The sequence below is a fragment of the Mytilus edulis genome, chromosome 13 (assembly GCF_963676685.1).
Source record: "Mytilus edulis chromosome 13, xbMytEdul2.2, whole genome shotgun sequence".
Lineage (NCBI taxonomy): Eukaryota > Metazoa > Mollusca > Bivalvia > Mytilida > Mytilidae > Mytilus > Mytilus edulis.
In genome coordinates, this window is record NC_092356.1 from 31,356,198 (window position 1) to 31,369,065 (window position 12,868).

Here is a 12,868-nt window from a genome sequence, read left to right on the forward strand (position 1 = left end):
GATTTACACTAGTCATTTATTGGGCCCTTAAAAGCTTTCTGTTTGGTTTGAAAAGCTCAGTGTTGAAGACCGTGTTTTGACCAATAATAGTTGTTCTTTTACAAATTGTGACTTGGATGGAGAGTTGTCTTATTGACATTCATACCACATCTTCTTATATCTATATAAGATTAAAGCATGGACATCACGAACCCCTCCGAGAACTGGGATGATTACAGGTGCTCTGTGAGTATGATTCCCTGCTCCACATGCGGCATCTGTTGTGTGGTTTATTTAAGACCACTTGTATTGTTGTTGATTTTTTTAAAGAAATTTCGTTATCTACATTTAATCGTGTTGATAAACAAGGAAAAGATAACACTAAATTGGTACTTATTTATATTGACATAAAATAACACACGTTGGGTACACACAATATATCTGTTTTGCACATCTAATACTAGTATTTTTTCCGCTACATTGCCGTTGTCGTTGATGCTGGTTATTTTCCAGGAACTGTAACTATCAAAGTAACAGGTGCAGGAGCTTAAATAAAAAAGTAAATGTTAATATATATTTTGGTATTTTATGATGAAGTGGCGGGGCGGCATGTCAATTTTCGGGCGTAAAAGTGTATTTTGGAACGAATATGCTGACCTTATATAACATATAATTATTTTTCCTTAACATTAAGGATACATTTGTATTTAAAAGTTAAAAGTTAATTTCCCGAAGAAATAAACAAATGTTCTTATAAACAGGTTAAAGTGAAGAACATTTTTTTTTTGCAGTCGACATTAGATATATTCATTGGTGTGTGTATGTTTGCTAGAAATTTGAAGAGGGATTAGATCTCACAAACCATGTTTACTCCTCCGAATGTTTGCATCTTTCCAAGTCAGGAACATAGTTAATTTAGCACGCCTTTCATTATTTTGCTTCATTGAACTTTTCGGTTACATGATCAGTCCATTTTGCTGCCTTAGTAAACATCATTGTTAAGAGGCCAGATGAAGTCCTAACACGGATGGTAGATTTCATCGGTGCGCTTAAGACCAATTGGTAGCCATCATATATTGTCTACCTTTTAGTCAATTTTTTTTGTCTCTTTGACACATTCCCTGATTCTATTCTCTTTGACACATTCCCTGATTATATTCTATTGTCTACCTTTTAGTCATTGTTTTTTGTCTCTTTGACACATTCCCTGATTCTATTCTCTTTGACACATTCCCTGATTACATTCTCTTTTTTCTAGAAAGCATTGATTTTCAGAACACTGTATGGGACCAATTTCCCTTGAATGTATTTCACAGCAGATGTTTTAGAATTTTTTAAAGACTTTCGTATATTCATAGTTTCCACGCCAAATAAATGTACATTATATTCTTTTGATATGCAGACTTCAACACGATTCGATTAAATGGCAGTATTTAAATCATTGATTGTCCGTATTCCGTTACTAATAATTATGTGATTATATTGGCAAAACATCTGAAATGATGTTATAACTATGACATTCCCCATTGGGGGCCTCTTTAATACTTACTTGTTGCAGCTGCTACTGCAGTTGCTGGAGGAGGTGCTGTAGCTACTGTACGAGATATGAATGAAACTAAAATAAAAATAAAAACAATTATCTAAATATTTCACAGCATTGTTTTAAATAACATTGCAAATAATCTTGTAAATACATATTCAAGATATTATAATTACAGTTAGAAGAGCGATTACACATTAACCGTTAATAATCGCCCTTTAAGTGGTACATAAAATTCAAGGAGATTACTGTGAAAAAATCAACTGAACCTTAAAATCACGATCTATTGATATTGAATATTAAGCTTTTCAATGATCAAAGTTAGTGTTTGTCAAAATGCTATAAATCCATTAATTTTGTCCGATTAACTGCCAAAGGGTCAAGGTGAACATTTTGTCAAAAGTTAATTGAAATTGAACAAGCCAAATTATTTTTGCAAGGTGTTTGGTACCACCTTAATTATTACGGTAAAATAGTTTTTTATTTGGATTTCGTGTGCTTAAATCACTGCAAAATGAGTAAGAGAAGAAGACAATGAAAATAAAAATAATTTTGTCAAAGGTAGTTTTCTTATTAACAGTTATACCACGTCGCTTCATTTTTAGGTAAACCGTAATTTCGAAGAACGAAAATGGTGGTGATTACTTTAAAGTATAATGCTTCAAAATCTTTAAACAATATAAAGACTGTATAACCCTTACAAAATACAGTAATCAGTTTGATAACCATCATCAGATGATCAAAAATTAGTAAGTCAATTGATAATATATTGACTGTATAATCCTGTATAATGGAGGCTAACTCACTAACTTCATAAAAGTTCGAATGTTTTCGATAATTTTTTATCTTATTGTAAATTTATATATTTTCCAAGCTCAAATGCATCTTTACTATTCATTGGAAATGAAATAACAGAAATATATATATTTGCATCTTTTTTTCAATCTCAACCTGTTTGAACCTCTTGATCCATTCAACTGTTTAGTGCATAAACAGATCACAATGAAAGCTACAAAAATGATTACAATAGCATGGTTAATCGAATTGTAAACAAAGGGGAAAAGCTTACAGACCAATCCAATTCAAGTATGTTATGATGTGTTAATCTTATAATAATTATACTAACATATTAAGGGTAAAAGTAACAGGGGCAGCAGTGATGCAATTCCTCCGCCCCCAACATTTCGAAGAGGGCCACCTCCACCCCCGCCATTGACAAGAACAATTCGTCGTCGTCCTGAACGGGATCGTTCTCTAGGTACAGGTACTGGGATCGGTCTAGGTATAGGAACAGGCACTAGATTTCCTCCTTTTGGAAGGACAATAGGTCGCCCTATTATAGGTCGTCCGAATCTCGGTCGTCGACCTCCTAGTCCTCCTCCTAAACCTCCTCCTAGTCCTCCTCCTAAACCTCCTCCTAGTCCTCCTCCTACACCTCCTCCTAGTCCTCCTCCTAGCTGACAGCTAACCTGAACAGGACCATAGAGGAATCCAATAACAACCGTTATGGCAAGAATGGTCAGTTTAACATGCGCCATCTATAAACAAAGAAATTTAAATAGATCTTTCTTCACACAAAAAAAAACATATTCAATATAGATAAATATTCACATCATTTTAAAACAAATGTGTCTACTTGATAAGTTTTAGCCACTACAAGGTTACAATTGAGACAACACAGTCATTCACAGATTGATAAAATAAAGGAATGACATACAGTGTGTCTTAGTTTTCCTTTTCAGAATCTAAAGGACTGTGAGTAATATCATTGTTTGTCTTCCAGAAGGAAAATAACGTTACGTCATTTGTTGAATTTCAATTGTTTAGAACGTTTTTGGACAATTACAATGTTTTGGTGTACGCTTTTGAAAATATAATCCTTATGCATTAGATTCCAAAACGGCGAAGTGCATTCTTTCATTTATTATATTGAATAACGAAGAAACAACAAGTTGACATAAGTAATTTTAAAAATCGAAAGTGGTTTTAATAAAAAAAAAAAAAAAAAAAAAAAAGAATATGATATATTCGATAATAATTGGTTTTTATTCATTAACACAATTACTTAATATTTCGTATTAGTTATGAAAACATATTTCTCTTATTCTTCGTCAATTTATTTCTTTCTGTACCCATTATTTATAAAAACAATTAATCAACCTGTGGTTCGTTTGATCTCAGTACTTCATTGGTTTAAATCCGATTATGCCGTCAAATTTTCTTGCTTTCCTCTGAAATTCCTATTGTGACGGCATGAAAAAAGGCGACTATGCCTGATGACGTCTCATAGAAAGAACACATCTTTTTGCAGATCATTCGTAAAGAAAGAATAATTTTGATTTTGCCTGCATAATGTTAGAATATAATTAGAGAAACAGATCCCACCACCACTCTCGACAATTAAATTTTAAATATTTAAAACGCTCGGGCAAGCCTCGCGTTTTAAATTTGAAAATTTAACTGTCTCGAGTGGATAAATATCGTATTACACTCGATGCAGTGGTAGAATCTATATATATACTTTCCATGTAAATTGAATAAACATTTATATAAATTATTAAAATTTCTGTAATATTAAATAAATTTGTTGATATCTAGAATAAATTAGTTTTTCTCATATTAAGAGTTTCCTTGCTTGGCATCCCGGAAAAGACATTATTCAAATGATTTAATTTCACATATTTTTATACGAATCAATGATGTTGGGAAAGTTAGGGAGGTTTGTTATGGTTCGGATTCCATCTTATTGTCAGTTTGTCGCATTGTATAATAAATCGTTTTCTGAACAAACATTTTGATATTGATAATTAGTGTAGTATGTATACTGACATGAAAAACAGAAATAAATAGGTTTGCCAAATATGAATGTTAAAACCTAGCATATGACAAAACTAATTAACTGGCAAAATGTGTTATAAACACATGAGTACTCTACATGCTATGTTTCGGTCACATAGTTGTACAACAAAGCGTCGTGATTGGGTAAAATTGTCACACACGATTAAAAATCAACCAACGACGTGAAGTTATTTTCTTTTTGAAATACAAACAATAAAATAACCCAAAGTCCTTCAGATTAAGAAACGGCATGAATCCTCTGTTGTATTGAGGTGTTGTACCGCACAAGTAAATATAACTCAAGTCAACATTTAGTTTTATACCTATCACTAATGTATTCTATACTTATTACAATTCACAACTATACATCAGCAATTAAAATTAAAACGAAGATAACTGCTTCAATCATTTAAGAATAATAACTGCTCTCTGAATGTGTTTAGATCTGTCCATTAAAGTTTGAAAAGACATTTTCGGTTAATTCTTAACGGCATAAGGAACACTTAAGAAAGAGCTTTATGATACCGAACTTGTTCAAGTTTAAGGACACTATTACAAAAACGAATTAAAACAATATGTCATTTTACTAAATCTTAATTTTTAACATTTTTTTCAGTTGTCTATATTTTCTTCCCATTTAACGGTTCCTTTTTGCACAAAATGAAACATATAGAATCTTTAGCTAACTTACACCAAAACAAGTGAAATCGCGAAGAAATATATAAAGTTCCTTGTCTTTTTTAATATTGAATACATATAAAGTATATAAAATGAACAAACAATATAAGCGTTCGAATATCGAAAATATTAAACTTGAGAGCTAATAATACTGCTCATTTGCTACGCACATTATTGATTCAACATTTTGTTGGTCACACGTTGAATATTTTTTAATTATACATTTCAATTACTATATATTCTCTCAGTACCTACGAGTCAGATATTAAAAAAAAATTCTAACAACAACTATAAACATAATTAAGAATTGAATAAAGAGTATTTTATTTAAATTTTTTAGTGTTACAGTACCAAATCATATCAATATAGTATTGTGAACTAGAACAGTTCTGCTTTAAGTTTTAATTGCATGTTCGATCGGTAAAATGTCTACTTGCATAGTGCAGGATGATATATTATTTACCTTTTAAGTCGGCGGTTGTCCTGTTCAAGAAATATCCATTCCCAATTCTTATATATGGTGTATTGAGGAAGATAAGCCTTCGGGATATGCAAGAAGCTAATTTAACTTAGTACATTTTGTTGAAATCACGAAATATTACTCTTAATTGATTACATAACTTACCTTTAAGCAAGAATAAAAGAATATCATGTTATTTTGCTTAACATTTCAATTATTCATCATCTTGAATATAGACATTAAATTACTTGCTAGTGTTCCGACGTCAATTGCAACTTCCTGGCATTAACCACGAACCGTATGAAGGTTATCCAAGAGAGACGATACCCAACACCTTAACTAAAATAAAATATGCTCGTTTAATTTCCATGAATTGTTTACAAAAGATTTACTTTGACCCTTTGACAAAAATATCGAAATTTAAAAAAAAAAATTGACCACACTGTATAGAAAATTTTTCATTGGATATATAGCTGTTTGAGTTATCTCCCTGTAGTATAAGGTATCACCTTAACTGCGAATCTCATGATTATCCAAGAGACTTGTGTTGTGCACTGAGGAAAGTCAATTAACTTTGCTCGGGGGAAAGTAAAAATTATCTTTGAAGCCAACAATGCCTTTAATGGGTCAGTTGAAAATTGAGGCGAAGTTGATTTACTTGTATATCTTATTTTTAGACGTATTCTTTTTCTTTCCTTATAGCTTCTCGAAGAAAAGAATTTAAAATTTAAAAGGTCAATCATATTATGTGTTAATATCATTTTACTGAAATAACCATAACTTACAATTATTTCCATTTGTTATACTTTCCGTCAAATAATATGAAAAGGGATTAAACATATTCCAAAATAGATAACTCGTTTAATTTTGAAACATTGTAGTTTCATGTGTAGAAATTCATGACGTTATGAAAAAGGGTTCTACATCTTTAAACTTGGTTGTCATGGCGTTCACTAATGAAATTAGACATAGGGGATATCATTGGAGTTATGAAAAAAACGGTTTTGTTGAAAAAATGATTACTTTAAAAAAATCAATTAGATGTTCTTTAAGGCTATTATATAATAGCTATGTAACATTTTAACAAAAATTTCTGTCGCAGCTACGATATATAAATAGGGAGGTTTGGTATGATTGTCAGTTACACAATTATCACGTGAACGCCAAATGATATATGAGTGCATAATTACAGGTTACCATATGGCATTCAACAAGAGGCGTGTGAAATCAAGTTGGATTTGTTACCTGTATTTCAGTGATTATCCTCTACCATTTCTGGCTTTATTCAATGAATTTTTGTTTAATTTGTGACGTTGTTTTCTCTTATGTAAAGTTTAACGTTAATTTTTTTTGGTCTTACTATATAGGATGGAATTTGCTCATTGATGATTCCATGCGGGGACCTCCGATTATTAGGTATTTTAGTTAACTTATCGGTAATTATATCACACTTCAATATTCTCTTATGTATTGTACTTTCCTGATATAACAATTTCTAGTTGTTTGTTATAAAACATGAAACTAAAGCTTTCAATTGTTCATATAATAGAAAAATCTGATCAGTAAAACCAACATTGGAAATCATTACTGACAATACAGACAATGCCGTATTTTCAAATTTTCTTCGTACTACACTACATTAATTCAAGGCGTGTTTACTCCACAGGTATGTCTTTATTGGCATTCATTAAATTGAGAATGGAAATGGGGAATGTGCCAAAGAGACAACAACCCGACCATTGCAAAAAACAACAGCAGAAGGTCATCAACAGGTCTTCAATGTATGTATATATAACATATATGTATGGTTAGGTCTTTAATGTTTTCATATATTATCGTTTATGTACATCAATGAAATAAGAATTCACACTCAAATAATAATAACCTTAAACTTTATTACATTCACGATTGTTGTGTCTTGAAACCAAGCTGTACGCTTGTTTTCTTTTGTGATTTTCTTTAGGAAGGTCCGGTGGCAAAATGGTCAAAGTACTTGAACTACTTTATCGCTGACCAGTCAACAGTAATATTGCGAGTTCGAATTCCGCACGAATTCAAATCTTAGTTGACTAGAATTGTCAGTTTTTCTACCGAACGTCGGTGGATCTCTCTGTGCTGTCAGGCTTTTTCTACTTAGAATAACCGACCACCACAAAATAGCACAAATTATTATTGTTTCTTAGTATTTTCCATCATGAAGTATACTATTATTAATCTTAAAATAACATTTTTGGTTTTTTTTATTACATATTTGCTCGTTTTTTTAGTGATTATGTTATAACACACTGTTAACTGCTGTTTTCTTTTTTGACATGTTTACCTCTGTTTGTTCACACATCGTTGATAATGTAATTGACTTTTTTTGCGACTATCATACAAGATAAGATGTTTGCCTAGCTATAAAAACAGGTTTAATCCATTTTTCAACATAAGGAAATGCTTGAACCAAGTCAGGAATATGACAGTTGTTTTACACTCGTTTGGTGTGTTTGAGCTTTAATATTGCCATTTTGAACTTCCTTTGGTTTTTTTACTTTTACCTTTTGTTTGGGCTTTTAGGCTTTTTATTAGTCGCTCGATGATCTGTAGTTGAAAATAGTGCAGGCCTTATGTTTGCTGATAGTATATGAGTCTTATAATTCATAACATTGCTGAAAAATATTTATTCTGCTTGCAATATCTATATAAATAATTTTCTTCTCCGAATAAACTGGCTGGTATTTTTCTTTAGTTCTTTCCATGTATCAATAAGTCTTTTTTTCTTTTTTTTCTCAACTATTGTCATTTGTTTATCATTGTTAGATCATATGCCTTTTCTATCATTAATTATCTTAGTGTTTTGTAAATAAAGTAGAATGTCAATAAGAAGATAGTCAAAGTCATATGTGGACGACAAACTGGCAATGCTAAGCCAAAATATATTAACAACAAAACAACAACAAAAACAGATCATAAAACACAAAATCATGTCAGCCCTTAATCACTGACTTCTGAGCTGATGTGACCCTCCGGGACTAAAAGTTCACAATCAACAATATGGACCAAATTGTTTCAAAAATAGCACTCCATAAATTTGGTTGTCATTTTGTAGACAAACTCGCATACTATGTAGCAGATAGTAAAACTCCCAGTAATTATAAAATTATGCATTTCTCGAAGATGAATAAACGAGGAAGCTTTTGCATGTTTTTAATAAAGACATCAAGAATGTGCACGTGTATTGGTGTAAATTAAGGTAAAGACATTCACCTCTGAGTTTTCAGGCACTATTTGAATCACGTCTCTGAAGATGACGTACTGGAAGTTTTCCATGTAATGTTAAACATGCCCACTAGCTTAATGTATGGTGTATTTCCTAAATAACATATCTTTTCTCTACAATTAGTATGTACACCTGTATTTTTACAGATTTTTAACTATGAATAAATCTTAATAAACTGTCGTTTCGACTCGACCTTGAAAATTTCGATGAATCTGCATTGTATATTGATATTTTGTTTTGCTGTAAAAGAGGGACGAAAGATACCAGAGGGACAGTCAAACTCATAAATCGAAAATAAACTGACAACGTCATGGCTAAAAATAAAAAAGACAAGCAGAAAAACAAAAGTACACGACACATATAGAAAACTAAAGAATAAGCAACACGAACCCCACCAAATACTAGGGGTGATCTCAGGTACTCCAGAAGGGTAAGCAGATCCTGCTCCACATATGGCACCCGTCGTGTTGCCCATGTTATAAAAATTCAAGTGAATAGTCTAATTCGGTAGGTCACATTCGTGAAAGGGAAGGGAATTGTAGTTATGTCGTAAGGAACATATCCGATATCATCTGTGAAACGGTTAGTCCATAACGACGCAACTCGTGATGGCGTCCGTAAAATTTACAAAGGGATGATTTCAACTTCACCATTTGGAACTCTTGGTTTAAAAGCTTCCTTGTGAGCAGCAACCCTCTATCAAGAAAACCATGAGAGGAAATACAAGCACGGGAATATCGTATCAATTGGAAGATATATACCCCGTATGCAGGTGCTGCTGGAATGTTGCTACTTAGAAATAGAAAGTTCAAAATATGAAAGCTGAAATCATCTCTTTTGTCGTAAAAATTTGTTTTCAACCGACCCTCATTGTCAATTTCTAAATGTAAGTCAAGATATGAGGCCGACTTAACTGTATCTGTTGTATCTTTTATCTCTAGTTCGATGAGATAGATGCGTTCAACATAGTCACCAAATTTTGAATTATTTAGTGAGAGAACATCATCTAAAAAGAAGAAGTAAAGTTAAAGGATATTGCTAACTTCTTATCTTTCTTCCTAAGAAGTTACTGTATGAAGTCAGCCTCATAATAATAAGGAAACAAGTCGGCCTCCGAACGTAACAAATATGTTGTCAATCAAGAAATCAAGCATCCTGATAATGTCAAGAAATCAAGCATCCTAACAAATTAGAGTCAAGTCATTCACCTCTAAGTTTTCAGGCACTATTAGTATCACGTCTCTAGATAGAGATGACGTACTGGAAGTTGTCGTTGGTATGTCAAACATACCCACTAGCTTAATCAATGGTGTACTTGCTGAATAACATATCTTGTCTTTATAATTTTATATATGAAAACCTGCATTTTCAAAGATTTTTAAATACTATGAATAAATATAAATAAAACTGTCGTTTCGACTCGTCCTAAAAAAATGTGACAAATCTTCATTGTATTCTGATTATTTTTGCAATTTGTTTTGCTGTAAATTAAAGTAAAGACATTCACCTCTGAGTTTTCAGGCACTATTGGTATCACGTCTCTGAAGATGACGTACTGGAAGTTGTTCTTGGTATGTCAAACATACCCACTAGCTTGTCTTTACAATTATATATATGTATATCGGCATACCTGCATTTTCAATGATTTTTAATTACTATGAATAAATCTTGATAAAGCTGTCGTTTCGACTCGTCCTAAATAATTGTGACTTTTTCTTCGTTGTATTCTGATTTTTTTGCAATTATTTTGCTGCAAATGAATGTGAAGGCATTGACCTGTAAGTTTTCGGACGCGTTTTGTATCACGTCTCCGAAGATGAAGTACTGGAAGTTGTCATCATGGTTTACAACAAACCCCGAAGCTTAATGTTTGGTATGTGTCTTTAATCACATGTTTTATCATATTGAATTCAAATCAATATTTTCTACCTCAAGTATAGATAACCTTCGCCGTATTTGATAAAAATTTGAGAACTGTTTAGTCCTTAATGCTCTTCAACTTCGTTCTTTATTTGGTTTTTAACTTTTGTTGATTCTAGATACACTGACGATTCTTTTGTAAACAAAACGCGCGTCTGCCACAAATTTTTAAAATTTGAATCCTGGTATTTATAATAAGTTTATTTAATGAATACTTTCGATTACTTATAAAGGCTCTACATTTTTTTAGATTTGTAACCAAAGTTGTGAAGAATTTAAAATGGGTCGTTATTATCTTTGCCTTTTGTTACCTCTAAAACCATGATATGAATGTTCGTGCAAGGTAGTTTTTTTATTTGAGTCATTATAGGTAGGCACTTGTGATAGCTTTTTCTTCAATTTCATGACCATATCGTAGAAATGGATATTTGTGACGGCTTTTTATTTAAGAATTGAATTCTTCTTTTTGTAAATTTATTGGGGTGTAAAAGCGTTGACCGAAGTACATTTTGTATGAAGCTCGGAAGCGCTTCATTCTAAAAATGTACGCACGGTCAACGCTTTTACAACCCTATAAAGTTACAAAAAGAAGCATTCAATACTTATAATTACATTTTTTAGCTATGATCATGAAAACACGAATTTTATATATTTTATTATTTTTAAATTCACCTGTGCACTTTATTGTTGGAGCGCGTGTTATCATGAGTGAAAAGTTGTATTGAGCAATGCAACTGATTACGGAATAACACGTGATGTGCAGTTAGCCAATCAGAATAAAATATTATAATGAAACATACATCTAATGTAATTATTAAGCTTTGGCATTTTCATTCACACATGTGATAAAATATTCGCAAAACGAAATTAATTTTATTTTCCTTATTTTGACATACTCCTTACAGTCAAATGTGGTGCGGCTTCTCGAGTTAAAAAATCCCGATTTTTACCAAAACAATTCTCAAAAAAATTATTACTAGCCTATATTGAATACAGTTTTAACTTCTTTATTTTATGGTCCTTTGTTATTCAATCCACCAAAAGGGGTTAAGCTGAGACACTTATTGTACATTGCAACATTTCAAATGTCTCTGCAAAGAGATTTACATAATTATTATATTTGATGACTTAATTTGAAAAGCATTTAGGATTATGTGCTGTATTTATGACCATGCAAAAATTAAAAAAATCAAGATTTCAAAATCGATACTTTAAGTCATAAGTGTTTTAGTTAAGGAACAAAATAAACAAAAAATATTGGTAGGTTATTGAGCTCCTTTTGATTTTTTGTATACCGCTGTTCAAAATTTATAATTCGACTGACAGAAAACAAATCCGGGATGTAAACTAAAACTGAAAGAAACACATTATCTGGCCTTTTCAGACTTACGAGGTATTTATAGCATTGTCTAATTTTGTGCACCTTGTTTTTTTTTTCATTACTAGTAAGTTGTATATTATCTGGATAGTGTTTGAATTTCTTATGTTTTACTTCTAGTAAATACTATTATAATATATTTTTATAATTTCAAATTAACAATTCATAGGAAACATGAAAAATCTTCAGGTCTTTATAATGTGTGATCTCTGAAGGACTGTCATCAAATGAACTACACCTTAATTATAAATGAAATATGTTATTTGTAATAATATGTAGGCTGTTGCATGACGATTACAAAAAGCGAATAGAAGAAAAATAAATAAAACGTTTTGTCCTTGTCAATTTTAAAGACCAAGTTGTTTGAAAAATAACATATAGCAAATTCCTTTCATGGTTTTGTAAACAAACTCGTATACTATTAAACGAAGAGTGAAACACATAAAAAAAATCGAGAAATTAGAATAGTTGCATACATTTTTTTTTTAATATTAAGCTTATTTTATTAACAATCACCTGTAAAATCAACCCTCAGCTGCCTAGGGGAGCAACTAAGGGGGCCCCAATTTTTACAGTCTCATTTGTCGGGGAAAAAGCAAATGAGAAAAAAAAACTCCCACTATGAATTATTAACATCAACCTTTATACATATTATCTATCCTTGTACAATTGTACATGTACCTGCAATCATTATCGATCTATATATCTTTACCTCTCACCAGATATAATTTTTTGAATAAAGTATGTTTTTTATCTTTATTTATTTCTCACAAAGGCTACCTGTATTTATTAAGCAGTTTCAATTTTATCGTA

At 31.5% G+C, this 12,868-nt stretch overlaps 1 protein-coding gene across 1 annotated transcript; it reads right to left on the reverse strand.

Moving 5' to 3' along the window:
- Window positions 1–360: 360 nt before the first annotated feature.
- Window positions 361–3,700, reverse strand: LOC139500735 (uncharacterized). The gene is made up of 4 exons (XM_071289574.1): window positions 3,680–3,700; window positions 2,646–3,057; window positions 1,529–1,594; window positions 361–525 (listed from the first exon to the last, which is right to left on the reverse strand). The coding sequence occupies exons 2-4, from the start codon at window positions 3,055–3,057 to the stop codon at window positions 482–484; spliced, it is 522 nt and encodes a 173-aa protein (XP_071145675.1). The 5' UTR covers window positions 3,680–3,700; the 3' UTR covers window positions 361–481.
- Between the last annotated feature and the right edge of the window lie 9,168 nt (window positions 3,701–12,868).